The sequence below is a fragment of the Cynocephalus volans genome, chromosome 15, assembly GCF_027409185.1.
Source record: "Cynocephalus volans isolate mCynVol1 chromosome 15, mCynVol1.pri, whole genome shotgun sequence".
NCBI lineage: Eukaryota > Metazoa > Chordata > Mammalia > Dermoptera > Cynocephalidae > Cynocephalus > Cynocephalus volans.
Window position 1 is genome coordinate 4,047,618 of NC_084474.1, and position 23,935 is coordinate 4,071,552.

A 23,935-nucleotide genomic window follows, 5' to 3' on the forward strand; every position below is an offset into this window, starting at 1 on the left:
CAGAAAGATCTTGGCCTCTCTGGGCCTCAGTTTCCTCATTTATAATTGAAGGAACTGGACTGTATGGTTGGGAAGTGCCCTTTCTGGGATCCTCCAGAGCTGTCCTGCTTTCTGCCTCTGCTGCCTGGCTTCCCGTCACCAAGGGCTGATGGCAGAGGGGCAGTGCTCCTGGTCGCTTTCTCTCCCCAGGGATTCAAAACAGACCAGTTAAGAGCAGCTGTGCTCTGGCTTGTTCCTGGGAATGGCAGGGGTGGGTGCCAAGGAGCAGCCCAAACACGTGGCGTGGTCTGCAGTTAAAAGTGGACACAGCCACCTGTCCTGTCCGCGTGCACATACTTGGCAGGGAAGCATTCTAAATCAATCCCTCCTCAGCTCCCAGCAGCTCTCCAGAGCCAGCAGCCCAGCAACGTGTCAGAGCCAGCCTGGCCTGCAGTCCTCAGAGGTGCTCCGCTGGGGCTGAGGTTTGGGCAGGAAAGAAGGGAGACAAGGACAGAACGAGACAGAGGGAAGGAGAGAGGAGGAAGCACTTCCCAGACGAGGAAACGGTGCCGAGTGAAGAACAGGAACCGAAAGAGGCGTGGAGCACTCGGGTCACTCACACGCGAGAAATGTGCGCGCAGAGCGGCGGCACGCGTTTCGTGAGAACACGTCAATCAAAAGGACACACAGTAACACGCCGTCTGCCATTCGCTCCAACAGCTGTGCGGGGTGGGCTACAGACGACGTGAGACTGGCCACGGATGGGTGACTGGGAGCCTGGCTGCGGAGCGAGGCCTGAGCGAGCAGGGTAAAGCAGGAGCTCCACGGAGGGCAGGGACGCGCAGACGGAAGCGGGAGGCGAGAGGCGGCAGGACGGGAGGGAAGGGAGAGCACCCCTGCCCTGCTGCCCCGCTCTGCTCACCACTGCCAGAGGCCACGCAGAAGTGCAGGACCCCAGAGCCATATGGCAACCCCTCCCTCGTGTACCGATGAGGAAACTGAGGCACCCAGAGGAGAGTGGCTTCTGCAGGGCCCACAGACCATGGCGGGCCAGAGCTGGCCTGAGGCCCAGTTCTCTCTACTCTAAGCCCTTTCTAACACTCGACAGAAAAGAGGAAACAAATAAAAACCCCGGCTTCAGAATCGGCCAGACCTAGAGCAAAGCCCCCTCCTGAGGGCCCCCCTTGAGGGCCCTCCGCAGGGCCCTCCTGTCCCCGGCAGGGTCGAGGAGGTGGGAAGGGCGATGGCACCCCACACCCTCTCTTCTAGAGAAGGCCAAGTGCCGCCACAATTTTTAAAGAAAGTGCTTGGCTCAGGCTCAAGCAATGAGAAGCTGCTCAGAGCCCCAGGCCCTGTGGCTCTCACCTGCACGTGCTCTCCGTGGCCTCGTTGTCCCTGTTCCTGGTCAGCCTGGGGGCCTTCGAAAGATGCCAGGACCATCTCTTGCTCCTGAGACCCACTGGGCTCCAGCCCTGTGATGCTGGTGACCGTCCTTTGGGAGCCTTGGGCTGCATCTTGCAGGTACGAGACGATGGAGCCTTCCCCATCCCAGTCCTGCAGTCTGTGATCCGGGGGACTGACATACAGCCGGGGAGAGAAAGGACACCTGGTCACCCTTCCAGCTGCTTTCAGATATCCTCCCCTCCAGAGCCCCGGTTCACCCAGGACATCCTGAACCACCCCCAAAGGTCGCCAACTCAGCAGTCCTCAACTTGGTCCTCGTCTGCCAAGGCGCTCGCTCTCTCCCCTCAAAACCATCCTTCCATGGCTTCCAGAGCACCACATGTGCCCAGCTCCCCTTCCCCCAACCACTCCTGGGGCCCTCACTTCTGAACAGGCCATGTCCTCTTCCTGGGAGAGCTCTCCTGAGCCACAGCTCTAACCCCTGCCCCTGACACTCATCACGCCCGGCTGCAGTTGCCAACCCAGCCACCGCCTCCACGTTCCGCTCTGGATCTCTGGCAGGCCCCTCGAGGACAGCGTCGCCAAACCCACACCCGCGGTCTCTCCCCGTCGTGCCCCACTGCAGCCAGCAGGTGGCGATGCCAGTGCCCCACCCCACGCCTCCCTTTCTGTCACCCTCCATATCACATCTGTCAGCAAATCCTTTCAGTTCAACTCAAAATATATCCTGAACCCGACCACTTCTCACCACCACCACCACGGCCATCCTGGTCCCCATCACCACCAAGCTCCCCCCTAGAGCATCTCCTGCTCTCCCTCTGGCCATGTCAGGCTCCATTCAAGGCAGTTGCTGGGTCACATCCCTCATCTGCTCAACACCCTCCAGGGGCTCTTGTCCCACCCAGCAACGCCAGTCTTTCCAGGGCCTCCCTGGTCCCCCTGCCCTGCCCACCCTGCTCCAGGAAGACTGCTGCTCACACGGGACGGGCACACTCCACCTCCCAGCCTTTACATGTTGGGTCTGCACTGGGTGTCCCCTCTGCTCACCCCTGCACATGGACCCCGTACACACATGCCCCCAGCCCCTCCCAGCACACCCACACCCGCCTCCTGGCCCTCCCCACCCACTCCCCTCTCCGTGCTTCTCCTCACCTAGCACTGCCATGTCAATTACTTCCAGTCCCACTTACTCTGCCTGGCTCCCTGTCAGCCTCCCCCCGTGAACACAAGCTTCTTGCAGGTGGGGACTTGTTTGTTTCATCCAATGCCATTTCCCCAGCACCTAGGCACTTTTTGTAGGCACCTGGCACATAGTAGGCACTCCATAAGTATCGAGTGAATGAAACTCCCCTGTCCCAGCTGGGAGGCTGATCGAGGTCCCAGTGCCAGGGAGTGACACAGCTAGGCCTGGAACCCTGGCCTCCTGGTCCCTGAGTGGATGCTTGTCACTGCAGCGGGGCAGCTCTAGTGTCCAGAATGCCCCTCTGACCCATGGGCTCAGTCTGTCCGACCCTCCTCAGTGACCAAAGGGTTCATTTAGGAAGTAAAACGAATTCTTTGCTGTCTTGTCTCCTAAACTACTTTCTTTCCCTCCTGCTATGGGATTCAGGCCACTGTGAATGAACCCTGGGAAACGGCCTCACCAGCCCGGGCCTCGGAGAGGCCTGAGGAGCATGGGGTGGGAGGAGAGGACAAGAGCGGCTCTCTCAGGTCCAGCCAGTCCTTCTGTGAGCATGGGGCCTGCCTCCTTGCTCAGGGGACTTAGGAACAAAGGGCCTCTGTCATCTGCCTCGCGTGCCAGCCCAGGGAGGCCAAGTGACCCTATCTCATGCCTGTCTCATCTCCTTCTGCAGCTGTAAGGGCTCTGCATGGTGCTGGGAGCATGCTGGGTGTCCCCTGCAGGGACGGGGAACCAGCATGGCCGAAGCACTCTCGTGTCTGCAGAGGGCACACAGCCTCCCTAAATGCTGACACCGCTTACCCGTGGCTGGTGCTGTGCCATGCCCTTGTGGCACAGGAAGCCTGGTGAGGAGAACCAGCCAGCTCCACAGCTGAGAGCTCTGTCCTGCCCCAGCCAAGCCCACAGTCTCCCTCTTTCCAAGGGGACAAGCAGGAGGGGCACCACTGTCAGCTCTATCCCATGCAGGCCACGTGATCATACGTAGAGGGCCCCCCTGGGTCCTGGTGCCTCTAGGTTGCTAAGCATGGTCTTCAACAGTGACACCTGGTGGCGAGGCATCCAGGACACCTTCATCCTGTGGCACCTTGGAGCCACAGTCTCCTCAAGCCCCACAACCTCTCTCCTAAGTGCACATTCCCTGTCCCATCCCCCTCAGCGTCTTGGGAGGGACTGGCCTCTGCAGATCCCAGATGCTCTCTTATGTATGGCTTGGTGACAAGCTGGTGCCATACCAGGTTCATGTGCCCCAGGGCACCCAGCACATGGGGTGGGGCTGGCAGCAGCACCCAGGCATTCCCTTTATACTCATGCCGGTCACATCTTTCCCTGAAACCCAGGAAACAGGAGGCACCCCCCACCACAGCCAAGCCCTTACCTGTCCTGGCTCCTCTCCTGCACCTGACTCGTGGAGGGGGCATCTGTGCTTTGGGCTTGCGCCCTCTGCTGGCCTGAAACAAGAGACACCTCACTCTCTGAGTCCTGCCCTGCCCCTGTGGAGCCATCCTGCCTCTCATGACCTGGCAACTTCTCTTCCAACCTCTGACCTTCCTCCTGGTCAAGCAAATCAATAAGGCCATTTGTGGCATCTGAATCCACTGTGTCGTCCTCCACAAGGTCCAGAGAGCCCAGCTCGGGGCCCCGCAGTTCCTCCAAGAGCGCCCCCTCCAGCTTGTACTCGTGGCCCGTGGCGTCAGAGTCCTCGGCCTTGCTGCACTCCAGAGAGGAGTCCTCAGCAGTGACCAGGGAGGGGGTGAGGCCCGCGGACCACACCTGCATGTCAGACATCTCCAGCATGGTGTCATGCTCCGTGGCCGCCAAGGGGATGGCATCCAGGACAGCCACCTCGTTCCAGTACTGGTCTGCAGGCAGCAGAGAGGGAAGCGCGTAGTGCAAGGAGGCAGGGGACAGCAGCTCGTCCTGCAGCGAGGAGTAACCTGCATGGGCAGACAGAGGGCAACATGCTCCAGAGCGGTTTCTGTCAGTCACACCCACATGCAAGTCCAGGTCGCACAGGCACAGCCACAGAGACGCATGCGTGTTCGGGCAGGGGCTTTCCAAGCTCAGATCTTGTGGCTGCTGCCTGCAGCCTGGCAAGAGAAACAAGGCTCTGAGTTGGGGGGTGGGGGCAGCCAGGGAGTGAGGGTGGAGAAGGGGGGCTCCTTTGCGGGATGGCAAAGAGAAGAGAGTGGATTCTTCCTTAAACAGTTCAGAGCACTAGATAAAGAGGCCTTTACCCGAGGACCTGTGCTCCGATCCGTCTCTGATCAGATGAAGCCCCCTTCTTGGTGGGAGGGCAGAAATGAACATTGCTCGTTCTTTGCTCAAACTTCACTTTAGCACTGTCCTTAGGGTCTGGGTTAGGAATGTACCTGAAAGGGTGGGAACAGCCCCCCAGGACCAGCCTCAGTAACCAGGTTGCTTTTGAGGGATGTAACAGATGCACTGAACATCCAGACCTCAGCGCAGCAGTCGAATGGGAAACAGGCTTCTGGTTTGGCATGAAGCAACTTTTCCTCAACTTGCATATTGGTTCCAGAAACTCTGGATGACCTAAAGTGGCATGGGAGAGGGTCCCAAGGGCTCTGAAATGGGGGCAAGGCCAGAGGGCACCATGTGGCACCAGGCACATCAGTCCAGCCAGCCAGCTCAAGCCCCTAGTGCATGGCCTGCCTGTGGTCCCCACAGCCTGTTTGCACGCCTGTGCCTTGCCAACTGGCCTGCTGCTGAATATAGAGGCTGGCAGTGTGCTGGCTGGCCTTGGAAATGGCTCCTTGATGTTCAGAAGTGACTACAAACTGAGTGAGTGGCACTGACAGGTGGCGGGGGATCTGTGTATGTGCTGGATGTAAGTGTTCCGGCAGGGAGGAGTGGGCGTCCCTGCTGCAGGGAGAGAGGGTCTTTGCCTCCCCTGCAGAGCAGGTGCCAATCTGTGGTGGAAGAAGGGCCTAGAAGACCAGATTCTCCCTTCGACTCAGCTTGTCTGGGGAGCCAAGGAGCAGTCATGTGCCTATAGCCGCTGAAACTCCAGTAGGACTAAGGAGGACCCTGGGTGTGGTGAGGCTGCCCCTGCCGTGCAGACAGTCCCCCAGCCTAGTGTCCAGACTTCTTTCTCCCCAACCCCAATCAAACCATTCCCCGCCTAAGCCTTTGTTTTCTCCACATGGGCTCCTTTGGCAACCTGCCTTCCCTACCAGCTCTGGGCCTGGCTCCTGGCTCTCCCATCTCTGCTCATGACAGTACTGTCTCCATTCATTCTCACTTGCTCTCTCATCCAACCAGAACGTACCGAGGTCTGGTTACGTCAGGCACTGCGCTAAAGGGCTGGGGGTTGCACACACACACACGTGCACTCACACACACATGCGCGCACACGCACACGTGCACACACACACAACACATGTACACACACACGCACACATGCACACACACACATGTGCACACACACACAGAAGCTAGCTTCTCTTTGTCCTCTTTTTTCATGATGTTTTCCTGACCTCAGCTCCTCTGATTCCCTCTCTTCCCCTATCTGAGCCTGTCCCATGCCCCTCACTAAGCTGGTTCCTGTGACTGTAAACCTTTGGAGGACAGGGACGGTGTCTACCTTTTCTTCCCACTTGCCTAGAACAGAATCAGGACTCTGTTGACCCCGTGGACAACTGCAGAGCCCTCCAGACATGCAATGGGACACAGCAGCCATAACAGAGTGACCTCACCCATATTTCGTGAAACCACCACTGCTTGCATTTACCTGTGTGTCCCATGTGTCAGGAGCCATGCCACACACTGGACATGCACTCTCTCTTCCTGACTGGTCTCTACATGTCTATCTGGTTCCAGGTCCGAAAATTAAGGGAGGAAGAAGAGACCATGAGGTGGTGAGGTGCTGGAGTGAGGCCCCACAGTGGCAGAGACACAGGAAATCCCTTTCAGCTCTGGCCAAACTAGGAGGACCACTGAGGAGGTGGGACAGCAGGAGATATGCGTGGGTCAGATCTCACTGTGACATTAGCTCCACGTCACTCTGTAAAACAGTGTCCTGAGGCACTGGAAAACCAGGGGCGATGGCTTCAAGCCCTCCACAGAAACCTCTCTGGATGTATTTGAGCAGAACATTCCAGAGTCAAGTCTCTAGCATTCTTCTCGTCCTTGCCAGCATTGTTATATTACTTCCATCACTTATTGAGAACATATTTAGTACAAAACATTTCTAACATGTTATTTTTAATTGTCACAACAACCCTACAAGAAAAGTGACGTTATTACTACTTTATATGTTGGGAAACTATTGCACCTTGCTTAAGGTCACACAGCTAATAAGTTTTGGTCTTTTCACTAGGTTTTGCCTTGAAACTCTTTTAAGAACAGCTTTATTGAGATATGTTGATGAACACTAAATGCCCGTATTTAAAGTGGATAATTTGAGGGCTGGCCAGTTAGCTAAGTGGTTAGACCACAGTGTTATAACACAAAGGGCAAGGGTTCTGATCCCTGTACTGGCCAGCCACCAAAAAGATAATTAAAAAAATAAAGAGAATAATGTGGTACGTTCTGACACATGACACACCCAGGAAGCCATCCACACAGTGAGAGAGGACATTCATCCTTCCAGAAAGGTTTCTCAATGCTTCTTCTCAATCTGTCCCAGTCCCCCTTTCCCGGCCCACCAGTGACCCACTTTCTGTCACTAACATTAGTTTGCATTTCCTAGGATTTTATACAAATGGACTCACACAGTGCGTACTCTTTCCTGTTTGGCTGCTGCCACTCCCCTGCCTGCCTGGCTCCCTCCGTGCTGCTGCGTGAGTCAGTAGTCCACCCACCTTTGTTGCTGCAGCACATCCCATTGGACAGGTGCACAGATCGTGCATCCGTTGACCAGCTAGTGAACGTCTGGGTTGCTTCCAGTTTGGGCTGTTACAAACAGAAGTGCTCGTCTGAATGGCATATGCTTTCTTTTCTCTTGGTAGGTGTATTGGGTAAATACCTACAAGTGGAACGGCTCGATCATATGGTAAGTGTACGTTCAGCTTTTTAAGAAATGACCAACGTGGTTGTACCAGTTTACACTGTCACCAGCAGCACATGAGAGCTCCACTTTCTCCACATCCTCATCAGCACTCGGTATGGTCAGTCCTTTTAATTCTAGCCGTTCTTACAGCTGTACAGTGGCGTCTCTCTGCAGCTTCAGTTTGCACTTCCCTGGTGCCTGACGACGCTGAGCATATTTTCATGTGCTTGTTTGCCATCTGCATATATTCTGGGTTAAGTGTCTGTTCAAATCTTTTGTCCATTCTAAAAACTGGGCTGTTTTCTTATTATTAAGTTTTGAGAGTCCTTTATATATTCTGGATATACCTGTAGCAGATGATATTTTCTCCCAAGTCTGTGGCTTGTCTTTTCATTTTCTTAATAGTGCATTTTGAAGAGCAGAAGTTTTTAATTTTGATAAAGTCCAGCTTAATAATTTGTTCTTTTATGGACTGTGCTTTTGGTGTCATACCTAAGGCATCCTTGCCTTACCCGAGATCTCTAAGGTCTTTTTTTTTTCATGTTTTCTTCTAGAAGTTTTATAGTTTTAGGTTTTACATTTAATCTGTCACCCATTTTGAGTTAATTTTTGTGTAAGGTATGAGTCCGAGTTCATTTTAGTTTAGATTTTTGCGTTTAGCGTTCATGAAGGACATTGGTCTGTGGTTTTCTTCTTGCAATGTCTTTTTTTCCTCCCAACATCAGGGTTAACACTGGCTTCACAGAATTAGTTGTGAGGTATTTTCTCCTTTCCAATTTTTTTTTTTTTTTTTTTTGCATATGGGGACTTTTATTGATGGTACATGACAAGGTAGGGCTCCCTAGACCCCTCCCCTTCTTCAGGGGGTCTGAGATGGAAACTGTTTCAAAGAGGGGACATTCTCAGTGTTTTGGGGGACTGAGTTGGGGCAGGGACTCCCCAGCAGCTGAGGGCCTCTGTCTTCCTCTTGTTGGGGCTGGTGGTCCTGGGGGCTCTTACTCCTTGGAGGCCATGTGCACCATAAGGTCCACCACCCTACTGCTGTAGTCATATTTGATATCATACCAGGAAATAAGCTTGACAAAGTAGTCACTGAGGGCAATGCCAGCCCCAGTGTTGAAGGTGGAAGAATGCGTGTCACTGTTAAAGTCAGTGGAGACACCCTGTCCTCAGTATAGCCCAGGATGCCCTTCAGGGGGCCCTCCAATGTCTTCTTCATCGCCTTCTTGATGCCTTCATATTTGGCAGCTTTCTCCAGATGGCAGGTCAGATCCACAACCGACACGTTGGCAGTGGGGACACAAATGGCCACACCAATGAGTTTCATCCAGCTGAGGGATGACCTTGCCCACAGCCTTGGCAGCACCAGTAGATGCGGGGATGATGTTCTGGAGAGCCCCATGGCCGTCACGCCAGTCTTCCAGGTGGTAGTAACGGCATGGACTGTGGTTATAAGTTGTCAAGGATGACCTTGCCAGTGGGGCTAAGTAGTTGGTGGTGTAGGAGGCATCGCTGACAATCGTGTGGATGTTCTCGTAGGTCTCGTGGCTCACACCTATCACGAACATGGGGTGTCAGCAGAAGGGGCAGAGGTGATGACACTTTTGGCTCTACCCTCCAAGTGAACCACCACCTTCACCAAGGTCATGAAGACACCAGTGGACTCCACAACATACTCAGCACCAGCATCACCTCATTTGATGCTGGCGGGGTCCCCCTCCTGGAAGGTGGTGATGGCTTTCCCACTGATGACAAGCTCTCTGTTCTCGGTCTTGACGGTGCCATGGAACTTGCCAGGGGCGGAATCACACTGAAACATGTAGACCACGTAGCTGAGGTCAATGAAGGGGCCACAGATGGTGACAATATCCACTTTGCCAGAGTTAAAAGCAGCCCTGGCGACCAGGCACCCAACATGGCCAAATCCGTTTACTCCAGCCTTCACCATCAGGTCTCAGGGACGTGGCTGGCACCGCGCAAGAGGACGTGGCTGTCTGGCATGGGGAGGAGCAGAGAGCCCCAATTTCTAAATGGGTTATTTCTCCTTTCTTAAATGTTCAGTAGAACTCACCAGTGAAGCCACGTGGGCTTCGAGTTTTCTTTGTGGGAATGTTTTCAACTATAAATTTAATTTCTTTTGTTTACATGGGGCTATTCAGGTTACCTATTTCTTCCTAATTAAGCTTTGATAGTTTGTGTCTTTCACAGCCTTTGTCAATTTTATCTATGTTTGCAAATTTTTTTGCATAAAATTGTCATAATATCCCTTTATTGTCCTTTTACTACCTGTAGAGCCTGTAGTGATGTACCTCTCTTATTCCTGATACTGGTAGTTTGTATCTTCCGTTGTTTTCATGATCAGTCTGGCTGGAGGTTTATCACTTTTACCAATCTTTTCAAAGCACCAGCTTTTGGTTTCACTGATTTTATCCAGTGTTTTTCTGATTTCAATTTCATTGATATCCACCTGATCTTTATTATTTCCTTTCTCTTACTTGCTTTGGGTTTAACTTGCTCTTCTAATTTCTAAAGGTGGAAGCTGAGGTCATGATTTGCAAACTTTTTTACTTTCTAATGTAGACATTTAGTGCTTTAAAGTACTGTTTTAGTGGCAGCCCATAAAGTTTGATATTTTGTGTTTTTATTTTCATTCAGTTCAAAAATTTTTTCTTTTTTCTTTCTTTTTTTGGTGGCTAGCTGGAACAGAGACCCAAACCCTTGACCCTGGTGTTATCAGCACCATGCTCTAACCAGGTGAGCTAACTGGCCAGCCTTCAAAATATTTTCTAATTTCCCTTCTGCTTTATTCTTTCACCTATGGGTTATTTAGATGTATATTATTTAGTTTCTAAATATTTGGGATTTTCCAGATATCATTCTGTTGTAGATTTCTAATTTAATTACATTGTGATCAGAGAACATACTTTGTATGACCTGAATCCTTTTAGATGTACTGAGACTTGTTTTATCTATTTGGATGGGTTACTAGCTATAACTCTTTGTTTTATTATTTCAGTGGTTGCTTTTGGGTTTCTAGCATACACGCTTAACTTTTTACTACATATTCTACCTTGAAGTGATACTCTAAGCACCTTATAACAGTACACTTCCAACTCTCTTTCTGACTTTTGTGTTATTGTTATCGTACATCTTGCTCTTACATGTGTTGTCAACCCAATATTACACTGTTACAATTTTTGTTAAGTAGTCAGTTATTTTTTAGAGATCTTTTAGTTATCTTTTACAGTGGGACAGTAAATCTTACGTGTCTTCCCTTGCGGTCAGCATGTCTGGCAGGGCTCATTCCTTCACGCAGGTCCACACTTCGGTCTGGTGTCATTCTCCTGTGGCTTGAAAGACTTTCCTTTTTTTAAACATTGCTTATGGGTCTCCTGCTGATGAATTCTTTCAGCTTTTGTATGTCTGCAACAGTCTTTATTTTGACTTCATTGTTAAAAGTTATTTTTGCTGGCTGGAGATGTTTTCCTTTCTTCTTTAAAGATGCTGCTGCGCTTTCTTCTCACTCGTGTTGTCCCAATGAGAAATCCAAAGCCATTCTTACTTTGTTCCCTGGGACACACATGTTTTCTTTTTCGTCCTCTGGTTGCTTTTAAGACTTTCTCTTTATCACCACTTTTAGCCAGTTTGTTTATAAGGTGCCTTGATGTATTTGCTTACATGTTTCCTGTGCATGAGGTTCATTAAATTTGTTGGGTCTACATATTAACAATTTTCACCAAATTTGGAAAAATTTTGGCCATTATTTTTTCAGATACTTTTTCTGCCTTCTTCTCTGTTGGGAACTCTAATTTCATATATATTAGGTCACTTGAAATTGCTCCATAGCTCACTGATGCTTCTTAAAGTTTTTCTCTTCTGTTTTTCATTTTGGAGAGTTTCTATCTCTGTTAGGAAGTTCACCAATCTTTTCTTCTGCAATGTCTAAGTGTAATCCCATTCAGTGTATTTTTCATCCTATACGTTATAGTTTCATCTTTAGAAGATTGGTTTGAGTCCTTTAAAAATATATTCCATGTCTCTATCAAACTTTTTGAACATCTGAAATACAGTTATAATAACTGTTTTACCATATTTGTTGCTAATTCTAACATCTGTGCCAGTCCTGGGTCAGGTTCAATAAATTGATTTTTCTCCTCATTATGGATTACGTTTTCCTACTTCTCTGTATGTCTGATAATCTTTGATTGGATGCCAGACATTGTGAATTTTACCTGGTTGGTGGTAGATATTTTTATATTCCTATAAATATTCTAGAACTTTGTTCTGTTATGCAGTTCCAAGTTACTTGGAAGCAGTTTGATCCTTGTGCATCTGCTTTCAAGATTTATCAGGCCAGACGGCAGCATTGCTCAACCTAGGGTTAATTATTCCCCATTTTTGAGGCAAGACCCTTCTTTGTCCTCTAACCAACGTCTGTGAATGATCAGTCTGACCATCGGGAATAGCGGGTTAACACTCAGCTGGAACTTGCAGAGACCCTCTGTAGGTCTCCAGAGCTTTCTGTCTGCGCAGCTGTCTCCTCTCTGGTCCTTACTCTTGGGAACTCTAGTGGCCTTGGTCTTCCTGGACTCTCAGTAACTTCTCAACTCAGGGAGTCTGCCTGGATTTCCCTAGAAACTCTTTGGAGGCAGTGATCTAGGCCACTGGGGGACTCACCTCATTTACTTCTGCACTGCACGGATCACTGTCCTTTGCTGCCTGATATGTAATGTCTTGAAAACTGTTGTTTCATATATTTTATCTATTTTGGTTTATTTCAAGCAGGAGGATATGTCCAGTTCCTGTTACCCCATCTTGGCCAGAAGTGCCATGTGTCTTAAGCAGCCCCATGGATATGGCCGGATGAACATTCCGTCACTCCTGGGAATCCCAGTAAGACTTGAGGAGAACTGGGAGAAGGCAGGTCTACCGGCCACAGAACAGCTGAGGCTCATTCTTGGGTATTCTTTGTCAAGTTCCCACCTTGAAATGTCCATTGTGTTCAGCTTAATGGAATTCCACCCAGATGGAGACGTGGGGATGAGAACCTCTGCCTGGCTCCTGCCCACTTCACCCTGCAGCCTGCCCCTGGTAGCAGGGTAGCAGCATCTAGGGGCCTGCCTGGCTGTTTCCTCTCAGTCTCCAGAGGGCCCTGCCCACCCACACAGGTGCAGGTCTGAGGCTAGAGGTAGCTCTGCTCCTGGTAATGGAGGGAGTTACTTAAGTTGGAGCGATGCTTGCTCGGGCCCAAGTGCCTCCGTGAGCAATATCTCACAAGGTCTGGGGTGGTCCAGAACCCAGTAAGATCCACCGAACCCCCTGTGCTGACTTTCAGAAGTGTCTGTCTTGCAGCAGTCTCAAGCAGCCCACTACACCTGGGCCACCAGCCCACCCCTTACTCCCCTCTGGGGCTCAAGTTGGGGAAATCAGGTAAAAGGCAAATGTTGCTTTGGGACAGAGCACAGTCAGGCAGGCCCTCCTCGTCTCAGTTATTGCCCTGGTTCTCCCCCAACTGTGAGGCAATAATTATCCTATTAGTTTAATATCAGTAGCAAACTGGACAAAGGGGTGGACAGACAACCTGGCCTCAGGCAGGAGCCACGCTCACTAGTGTCAGAGTTGATGTGAATGAAACACGTTTTATTTCCAAGTAGACAGGAATAAGTGTCCAATCTGTCAAACCAGTGAGAGCTGACATGCATGCAAGACACAGGTGTGAGAGGCCCATTTTTTCCTTTCATGTGAGGTCTGTTTTATTTTCAGGAATATGCTATTTTTTTTGCCTTATAGGTGATTTTTTATGTTACTCCTGTGCTGGAGAAGCAAACTGGCCTTCTGACCTGGCCCTTGGCCCCAGCTAGTCCGGGCAGAGACAGCAAGAAGAGACCAGGGAAGGAAGCAGACTCCAATTGCCCTCCTTGGACTCACAGGAGCACAGAGTAACCAGACGCTGCCCCGAGGCCCTGTGGCTTCAGAAGGTGGCTCAGACAAGCACAGAAATGAGATACAGCACAAAAGAGCCCAGGGGACAGCTGTGACCACCAGTGCGATGTGTTGGGCCGACTGGCACCAGGACAAGCCCTCTGTGAGCCTGCCCAGGAGACAGCCCCAGGAACTGCAGAGGCTGCTGAGTCCTGCCCCTGCACCTCTGATCCCTCTGCTTCCTTCTTTCCAGACCAGAGGTACCCAGATAAGAGACAGTCTTCTGGGGACAAGGAAGAAGGCAGGCAGGAAAACACAGAAGCCAATTCCGGCATCACAGGAAGGCAGACCGAGCAAGCTGGGCGCCCGTTTATGAGCATCTGCCTGGGCTGGGGAGTGTGCAGGCTGCAGCCCACATCTGTCAGGAGACCTGCTGGGGATGGGGCTCAGAGGGGCTGGCGGGGCTGGACAGAGAAGCCAGGAGGTGTAGACACAACACATGGTGGCCATCTAAAATCAGCACAGCAGAAAGAGGGATCCTTTGAAAACCTAGGTTCTAACATGTCACTCTTTTGCTCAAAACCCTCCAGTGGCTTTCCATCTCCCTCCAGGTAAAACCCAGTGCCCTGTGGTGTCCTACAGAGCTGCTCCCCGCACCTGCCCCCGGCCCCTCACTTGCTGTGAACACGTCAAGTGTGGCCCTGCCAGGGCCTTTGCACCGTCTAGGACGCTCTTTCCTTGATGTCCACACGCAGTGCCCTCCCTCAGCCCCTTCAAACACCACCCACCCCATCACACTGCTGAATTCCTGACCCTTACTCAGGTAGACCCTGATGGCACAGCACATAATTCTTTTGCACACCACGTTACTGCTTGACTCTCCTAACAGAAGGTCAGTTCCATGAATGCAGAGTCATGTCTGTTCATTGTCTGTTTGAGAACTTTTCATCTTCCCTGTTTAGAGCAGTGCCTGGCATGTAGCTGATGCTTGAAAAATATTTGCAAATGGGCTGACCAACAGGAAGAGTCTTTTCCCCAGGCACGGAGCACTCAGAGACCCATCCATGCAGGATTTAGAACTGCTTTGGGCATTGAATTCCCAGGCCTGGCCAGAGCCATGGGCCCTATAGTCAGTGGGAACTTCAAAAATGCCTGCGTCTGTAACCACCTTATTCATCTCATGTCAATCTAGTGGCCTGTTGCTCTGTAGTACACAGATGGGGCACAAAGAACACACACTCCTGCTGCTTTGACTCACTGAAACAGCACAGGGGTACTGAAGAGCCCACATCACACAGAAAGGATGTTGTGCCACTTGGCTCCCCGAGCTCTGCGGCTCTCCTCAGCTGCCCTTCCTTTCTTTCCCCTCTGGGTTGGGAGATGTCCTGCTTAGCAGTCTCTGCGACACTCCCACCAGTCCCCGAGGGGTCCCCTTGGATGTGGACCACTGTCCACAGCCCTGTATGGTGGACCTGAAGAGTGAGCAGAGCACACACAGCAGGCAGCCACTACGAGGTGACACTGTGCACACGTACACATGCGTGCACACGTGCACATGTACGCACACACACACATGCCCATGACACATCCACGAGGCATGGGTGGCAGGCGGTCCTCAGGACATGCATCAGCAGAGGCCGATGGCTCTGGCGCCCCTGGCCATGTGGAGACAGTGGAGATGAGCAGGGTGACAGGAGGGCAGACTGCAGTCAAGGGGAGGTCAGTGGCAAAAGAGAGAGGTGGCATGTTTCCGGAGACCCAGGATGTCGGGGAGGAGGCCCTGTGCCGAGCCTGGAGCTCCCCACACTGCTCCCCGCCCAGGGTGCCATGCTGGGCACCAGCAAGCCATGCGCAGCTGCGATGGCCGTGAAGATCAGGAGCATGGGGAACTTCACATTGCCTTGCATCTGCTCAGGGTGATGCATCAGGCACCAGAGGAAGCCATGTTACAGCTTTAAAGTATTTTCCCCAAGGTCTGTAAGGAATCTTAAAGATCCAACCCAGCTTGCTGGTTTTAAAGAGGAGACAGCTGAGCCACACAGGAGTCGGCAGGGAGGAAAGGATAGTATACAGCCTCCCGACCCAGCACCCTGGCTACAGAGAGGTGCAGGAGGCGTGGGGAGCCCAGCCGCTGCTTCACACCAGTGCCTGCTTCCCGGCTCCCCTCTGTGGCTGGCTAGGTCACACTGGGGCTCCCTGCCATGCCGAACCACAGCAAACGCAGCAAGGGGAGAGAGGGGATGAGGACTGAGCGAGAGAGGAAAGGGGAGACTGGGCTCGCGGAGGGGCACCGGCGAGTCCTCAGGCCATGCTCTCACGCCTTCCTTCCCAACCACTGAGTATGGTCTAGATGGGGACGCTGGGCCCCTGGCAGGGCCCGTGACACATAGCCACTGCCCTGGGCTCTGGCGCTCCTGCTGCACCTGCTGGCCAGGGCACGGCCGCAGAGTCATTGTGACAGACCCAAAGGGAGGAGAGACAAGCCTGGAAGGCAGGGCCCTGCCGGCCGCCTCTCCCGAAGACACTCACCATTCACCTGGGAGGGCGACAGCGAGTGGTCCCGGTCTGCGTGCCGCCGCTCCGGCTTCAGGTTGCGGCTCTGTCTGCCCGAGCCCTCCAACATGCTCACGATCTCAGCGCGGTCGATGCTCCGCAGGGCCGCGTACAGGCTCTCCACTGCCGGGAGAGGAGGGAGAGGCGGTGAGCAGCGAGCTCCGACTGTCCCGGGGCAGCAGCTCTGAGAACTGGGCAGGGGGCCCAGGAGAAGGGGACGTGGAGGGAGGTGTCCTGCTTTGTCAGAACCAAAACAAACTGCCTCTTTGCAGGGTTTTTTACACGTCAACATATCTTTTCCAAATGCTAACAGTGGCCAATTTCCAAGCACAGAAAGACTGTTTGTTGTTTTGGGGGTGGTTTTAGTAACCTAAGAGGAATCCTACAAGACAATGAGGGTGAGAATGACAGGACTCAGTGCTTTTGAATTTCTGGCCCTTGCCAGTTGATCTGACATACAAGTGTAGACAATTCCTCCCAGTGTTTTGAGCACGGGAATTTGGCTGAGGAGGAGCAGGAAAGGGAATGTAGACAAATGCCCCCTGGGGTGGAAAAAGATGCTCCTGGAGCTGCTCCAGCTGGGACTCGGCTCTCCATGCTGTCCTGGGAGGGGGACACTTGTGCACTTGAAGATGAGAGGCACACGCCCCACGTATGTGCTGACACCTAGGGATCCTGGAGCAATTTCATTTCATTCCAAGGGAGGGAGTGAGACTGCGGTCAAGATTCTCTGGTAATCAATGTCCTATGGCAGGACTGCCTAGAAGACCTAGGGACCATGAGAATGATGGCGTGTGTGGGTATGTGAAAGAGAGAAAGACAGACCAACCGAGACAGAGAGACAGAGGGACAGAGACTGGTTCCAGAGGCGCCATCACGAGTGAGGCTTGAGGAAGTGGCTCTGGCGAGGGCAGCCAGTGGAAAGGGAGGGCTTGCTGTGCCCAGCCGGACTCACTCTTTGCGGATTCTCCCTCCCGGATGACCCAGAGGTTCAACAAGGCTGTGCTCTGCTCCAGCAAGGAGTTGGGGTTTTCTACGCGGATCCTGTTGATGTCTTCCACACTGAACTGCAGCTCCCGTGCCAACTCTGTGAGCAAAGAACCACGAGCAGGTGTGAGCCGAGCTCCACCCCTGGCCTGGGCACTCTGCCGTGAGGGTGCCTTATGGGGAGCACGGGGAGCTGGGTGCAGGCTCTCTCTGCATGTGGTATTTCTTCTGACCAAGAAATGCCTACTGAAATGCTGGCACCCATGTCTTTGTATCCCCAGGACATGGGACAGGGCGGCTTGATCCATAGCTGGTGAGTAAGTGAATGAGTGGGTGAGTGCCCTTTCTTTCTCTCATGACTTCACACTTGTGCTGAGGAGCAAAACCTGTCAGCAAGGTCAGCAGCTGCTGCAAGGTCACGGGGCAAGTCAGCCCCAGCCAGGAAGGGGCTGAGTCTGCTGATGCACACGCCAGGTAAAGGCAATGTGCACATTTAAAATGAAAATACAAGTCCCAAGATGCAAGGCAGTGACACAGAGCGGTAGCCGCCCCATTATTTTTACTGTTGTTTCTCACAGGTGCTTTAGAAGGAGAACAGCATCAGAGTCTCCTTTCAAGGGTGAGGAAGACTGGAGAGAAGTGATAGTGAGGATCAGAACACACACATGCACACACACACCCCAAGCAGCAACAGCAGCACATAGAGAATCAGCAGTCCCGGCACTTTTGAGTTTTTGTCGGGATGCCGCCTTTCAGCTAATTATTGCTAAGGTGTCTGAGCTTGTCTGAAGAGCTCTGCAGGGTGAGGGAGTGAGGAAGTCCGTTCATATAAAAGTTAACAAAACCAACCAACCAACCAACCAACCAACAAACAAATAAACAGACAGACAGACAGACAGACAGACAGACAGATAGGAAAGGAGGGAGAACTGAGCTCCAGGGTCTGTGGCCAAGCAACACACATCTTGAGCCTTCACTGCGTCAGCCTCAGTCCCATTGTCCTCCCCATTGTCGCGGGGCATCTGGTAGCCTTCAGCACAGCCAGAGCTGGGATAGCTTGAGAGCTGCCCTCTTCTCCCTCCTTCTCCGCAGCAAAGCCAGCCTCTGAGAAAAGGCAGTGTACAGAGTGCAAGGCGTGGTGGACAGGCAGCCAGGAGGCATGTATTTTGTTTGTGTGTCTGTTTTGTTTGTTTTTCTGGGTTTGGTCACTAAGTAGCTACCTAACCAAGTCACTCTGGCAGGATCTCAGTTTTCTCATCTGTAAAATAAGGTGAACTAGATATATTCTAAGGTCTCTTATGACCTTAGAATCATGTCAAACTTGATTCTTTCTTACAGAGGAAAGCCAGAAAGAAATGGAGAAGGGGGCTCCCCTGCCCACTGGCACCCAGTTGTGTTGCTTGGACAACAAACCTCCTCGAGACACTCACAGACCAGACACTCAATGGACAATGAAGGGAGGCTGGAGGGGCTGTCACGTGCTGCTCACTCAGGGGAAGAGGTGCGGGGCAGGTGTGGCAAAGCGCTTCCTGCCCAAGTGCCCTGACTCACCTGCCCAGCTGAGGCCGAGGTGCTCTGATATAATAGCCAGCTTCATATCTGCTCGGTCTGTCCCACTGAGGAAGCCTGGAAAGAAACGACCAGAGTGGACTGGACAGGCATAAGCAGACGGCCCTGATGGGGGCTCGGATCACATGGCAGACCCCCGCGTGCACCAGAGGCTGAGAGAGTCAGGTGGGGACCCCAGGCCAAGGCTCTATGTGCATGTTCAGAGCACACAGGCTGAGTAATCACATCAGCGGCAGAGCCTTGGCCTTAGTGAGGGAAACGAGCTCGCTCTCAGCTTTTCGGGGACAGGCAAGCACAAAGCATCACAAAGAGATCTCTACCCAGTGTGGACTCGCTGAGGATGTTGTACCACAGGGCCAGCGGTGTCAAGGTCCTCCTCCGTTCCTCAGCTCCGCTCTCCTGCAGAAGACAGACAAGAGAGGGTGCTGGGACGTCCCTGAGCCCTCACGCTGTGGGGTGGGAGTGACGAGCCGGGGCCGGGTAAACAGCAAGAAGCTGCACGGCTTTGGAGGCTCCACACGAAGGACAGAAGTGTGGGAAGAGGTGGCGTGTGAGGGAGTCAGAGGGCTTGCCACTGTTGATAATGACAACGACATGACAAACTCGCGTGGCCCCATCATGTATGATGGCTGCTGAGTGCTCATGATGACCTGTGAAGCAGGTCCTGTCATTATTCCCGCTGCCTCTATGAGGAAACTGAGGCAGGGAGGTTAAGTAACTTGCCCAAGGCCACTCAGCTCATAAGTGGTGGAGCTGGGGTTTGAACTTAAAACTATGTTTATCTGTTTGGATTCCTTTCTGCTGAAAAGAACTGTTTCTGATACTGGCCTGAGGCTTCACACCAGAGCCCTGTGGAAAGCACCTAGATGGCTCTTGAGGCTGCAGGAAATCCTCTTTTGAAAGAGAAATTATTCACCCTTGTGCCCAGAAAGAAAAGAGAAACCGAGCCTCGGACACATGAACATCAGCTTGCTTCTTTTCTAGGTTAACATGGAAGGCTAACGGTTAAAACACCAACAAAACACGTTACAATGTTCTGGAGACGTACGGTCACTCCAAAGTCCCCTAGTGTAGGTGGTGACTGTGATACTCTTACAGGCATCCATGACTGAACATACTTGGTTAAGACTGCTGGGTGTCTACAGTGGCTCAGGATGTCAGGACACCCTTCTCTGAGGGCCTAGCACATGGGGAAGTTCATGAGAAAGAGGCCCGATGGGAGCTCTCCACAGCCAGGCAGCCTCGAGCAACCCAACACATGGTTCTCAGCCCCAGAGGCCTCAGCCGAGGGGAGCCTGACGACGCCTTGAAGGCTCCTCCTTAGAGAGCTCAGGGCCCACTGCGTGGATACACCATGGCCACCAGACACGGACGCTGCTTCTTGTGTCCATGACCAAAGCTGGACTGAGCCCGGCTGGAAGGGCCAGGGCATACTTTCCCTGCCAGAGGAAAATGAGGACCCTTCCTGTCCCTCGGGGACTCCAATGGCAGCGCTGCAGCAGGAGGCAGCCTTTTGGAAGGGCTGGACCTGCGGTCTGTTTGGGGACCTCCTCAGGGGAACCCTCTCTGGCCCAGGGTGGCATTGGGTGGCAGCTGACCTTGGTGCAGGGGGGCATGGTGATGTTCAGGTGGCAGAGGATGTGCTGGGCGTCCTCATACTTCATGGCCTTGCGCAGAAACAACAGGGACCCTCCCGGCTCTCGACTGCTGTCCCGCACCTAAGTTCAACCACACAAAGGAAGATTCAGGGCCTCCTCTAGTCCACCAGACCGGCCAGCTTAGACGCTGCCTCCCAAACGTTCCAGTCCCAGAGGAGAGACCAGCCAGACAGAGGGTGCCAGCACCTTCACAGGGATGGCCAAGCGACTCTCCCGAAATGACTGGAAGTGGAAGCTCCGCTGCTGGGCAGCTTTTCTGACAGGTACCAAGTTCCCAGAGAGTTCAGCAAATAGGGGCATTCCTTCCAAAACCTGCAGGGAAGGAAAAGCAATGCGGGCCCCGTCAGGCGGATGCCCAGACCTCCCGCCTTCAAGCTCTGCTCCGCCCTCCAAGACAGCCTCGCTGCAGCCTGGGGCACTCCCACTGTTTCTTTTGGAAAAGGCTTTATTCCCGAGGGTATCATGAAGGACATGCTTCCTTACTTGAAAGGATTTTTAAATAAGCATCTTCACACTTCCCTGTGAGGCTGACCAGGATTGCTAACCGAGCACACTACAACTCCACTAGGATATCAGAAAATGGCTTCGGGAAAACTTGGGTCTGTTGTTACATCTGTCCCAGTGTTTAGCTCATGAGAAGTACTAGAAAGACTGTGCTGGACTTGTCTCACCTACAACGAAGATGCTACTGTGTATGTAACACTTTCAACTGAGATGTCATCCTTAACCCACTGGCAGCTGAGGAAACTGAGGCCCAGGGAGAACAACCGCCGTGCTGGCAGGGGAACCGTACTTGAGTCACCACCCTGTGCTTCTCTGCCAAGCCTCAGCCTTCCCCAGGAAGCCTCAGCACAGATTCTGAGGCAAGAGCCATAGGAAGTTCCTGGCTCATTACACATCTTCACAGGAGTGGGTGTCCTGGGGTCAGCAACAGGTTCAGTCCTCACTGCCTACATCACCTGTCCAGCCCTCTCCCTGCTTCCCAGTCTGGGTGCTACCAAAACCCTAGCACAGCAGGGAAGCGTCTGGGGTCGGATAACTTGGACAAATCCCGTCTCTACCATTTGCTTAGTTGCTGATCTGGGGCAAGTTATTTAACGTCTCTCAACCTGTTTTCTAACATGTAAATTGGGGATAATAAAGGCACATGTAGTTATGAGTGTTACATGAGATTATGCAAGTAAAACACCTTAAATGGTACCCAGTACACAGAACTCAATAAATGTCAACCCCTATCTCACAAATCACTGGGCTGACAACCTGCTGCTTCCTCTGAGACACATGTGTGCTGTCCCTTAGCTGTGCTGAAGCTTCCCTAGGACGCTTCTCAAGAGGGGACCCTCCAGAGGAAGGGCTTCCCAACTGCGCTAGGCCAATGACAGGCGAGGGGCACCCGTGACACCAGCAGCAAGTGTGTACCTCGATGTCCCTGCTCCGGGCCACCTCAACAAAGTGCTCGTGCTGCTCGAGGGTCTTGTCCGCCTTGTCATCGGTCATGCAGTAGCAGCGCAGCCGCCCTTCTCGGGGATCGTTCATCTTGGCAAAGACAACGAACTTGGCCATGTAGGGCACTGCGGCTAGCTCTTTGTATAGCAGCGTGGCAAAGTTCACTGCCTCCGCTGTCCGAGGACAGTCTGACAGCCAAAACCTAAAAGAGAGAGGGCAAGTTAGGAGCGTGTTCCTAAGTGCCCGCCGGGGAGCTCCCAGTGACTGTGCTGCGGCCACTCCACTGCTCCTGGTGGTAGGGGTCTCTAGGTCGAGGGGCAGCGAAGGGACCTTACGCTCAAGCTTGGACAGGAGGTCAGGGCAAGAGGGGGCCCGCAGTGCTGGGTGGGGTGGGGCCTCGCCTCACCTGGCAGAGACGTTGGTGGTGAAGTTGGCGCACTCGCTGGCGTACACGAGCTTGGTTGTGCCTGTTATGTCTTCCCACTGGGCTCGGTCTGTCCCTCCTGCAACACCAGCAGAAACAGGCAGGCATGGTCTTCAGGGGGCATGCACAGGGCAGAGCCAAGCGTGGAGCCTAGCGTGCGAGGGCAGGGCGGCGTGTCCCCCACACTCTGCTCCTCCTCCTGGTGACCCGCAGCACCTTTCTCCAAGGGCTTGGAGGGCTTTATTCAGCTGCGTCATGCTCCATCTCTTGGAAGAGCACATCACCCCCCAGGGGTACACAAAACTCGAGGTGACTGCTGGCTTCACCTTCCCCGTTCCCCCCTCGGGTGTCCCAGAGGAGCTGCTGCTGCTGAGAAAAGAGGATACGGGCAAGGGGAACCTCTCACCAATGACACTGCAGAGCAGGCGCAGGCTGGTAGTGTCTCCCTCACCACTGTCCCTCGGGTTGTCTGTCCACGAAGGGGGCAGTGGGATCCGAAGCCCAATGGGGCGGTGGAACTTCCGGCGCCTTGGCTCCACGGTGACGATGGGGCTGAATGTGGCCTGATTGCCCAGGAGTTTGGTAACCAGCTCATCTGGGACCGGCTGTGCCTGTGAAGTGCCAAAAGCAAGATGCTCAGCCCTGAGCAGGAGGGGCATGTCAGGAGGCAGCAGTGTGCTGGGAGAGAGACCTCCTGGGCAGAGGGCAGACGCTCGGGGGTTCCTACTACTGCTGAGCCACTGTATTCACCGTGCTGACCCCAGGACCTGCCCAGGTCACTGCCTCGCTCTCCTTTCTGAGCCCTTTCTCTCCTTTCTCCTTCTACATCTTATTCCCAGAGGCATGTGTGGAATTCCCCCAGGCCGAGCATGGCTGGGTACCTGGGGCATCCTGCAGCATCTCAGGGAGCAGCTGCCTCATCCCCCCACCCAACTTTCTTCTGAGTTCAAGGTCCAGTCTCTACGGTGGAATTTTAAGTCACTGGACAAAAGTGTGGGGCCGTTCCGGGGAGAGGGTGGTCTTCTCAAGGGCCGTGAATTCCTCCCACCCTCCAGACCCTGGTGAGGAGAAGCCATGTCACCTGCAGAGCCAGCTTCACTCTCTTGGTGACAGCATTTTCTGGGAACGTTGCCTGCACCAGCGGTACCAGCTTGCTCTTCAGAGAGCCCCCTTCGGGGCCGATGGTGTCGTAGTCCTGGCAGAGCCGTGACATGATCACGAAGTACAGGGGAAAGTCGGTGGTGACGATGCGGCAGACCCTCTTCTTCTCCAGCTCCTCCAGGCTCTCCAGCTCTGCAATCACCACAGGCCACCCACCTGGTCACACTGGGCACACGTGAGCCCACTGCTGGGCCCCAGAACCTCCTCACCCCTGGGACCCAGTGCCCAGGCCCTCTGCTGGTCCCCAGGCCCACAGGCCCTGCAGAGGAGGTGCCGGTGGCAGGTGGGGGCTTGGCGCCCACTTGCACATCCTAGGGTCCTGGAGCCCGACCACCTAGGGCCATCCCTTGCCTGTCAGGACATTCCAAACTGCAGGCAGCCTCAACAGCGCACCCCCAACTCACCCTCACGCGCCATCCCCAGAAGGAGGGCTCCATACCTTCGTCCATCCCACTGAGGGCCTCACCCAGGTAGCTCTCTCCATAGTGGCTCTTGTGTTCCTTCCACACAGAGCCATTCTCGCTCCTCAGAACCACAAGCTCACGGTCCCCACGGCCATGGGAGGCAAAGTGGGGGATCTCCACAAGCACGGGGCTGAAGCAGGGACAGAACAGACAGTGGGGAAAGTGGCGGGGCACAGGAGG

General features: G+C 53.2%; 1 protein-coding gene across 1 annotated transcript in view; it reads right to left on the reverse strand.

Annotated features, from left to right (window-relative positions):
- The window catches only part of ANK1 (ankyrin 1), a 201,074-nt gene that overhangs the window by 11,802 nt on the left and 165,337 nt on the right, over positions 1-23,935 (reverse strand). Inside the window, exons 28-41 of the mRNA XM_063080073.1 lie at positions 23,731-23,885; positions 23,212-23,423; positions 22,537-22,741; positions 22,113-22,209; positions 21,680-21,908; positions 20,447-20,572; positions 20,201-20,320; positions 18,923-19,001; positions 18,585-18,659; positions 17,002-17,133; positions 16,023-16,169; positions 3,939-4,497; positions 1,345-1,555; positions 632-774 (exon numbers count right to left, since the gene is read on the reverse strand). Of these exons, the coding sequence (XP_062936143.1) occupies positions 632-774; positions 1,345-1,555; positions 3,939-4,497; positions 16,023-16,169; positions 17,002-17,133; positions 18,585-18,659; positions 18,923-19,001; positions 20,201-20,320; positions 20,447-20,572; positions 21,680-21,908; positions 22,113-22,209; positions 22,537-22,741; positions 23,212-23,423; positions 23,731-23,885 (2,490 nt within the window). The remainder of the gene's footprint in view (positions 1-631; positions 775-1,344; positions 1,556-3,938; positions 4,498-16,022; positions 16,170-17,001; positions 17,134-18,584; positions 18,660-18,922; positions 19,002-20,200; positions 20,321-20,446; positions 20,573-21,679; positions 21,909-22,112; positions 22,210-22,536; positions 22,742-23,211; positions 23,424-23,730; positions 23,886-23,935) is intronic.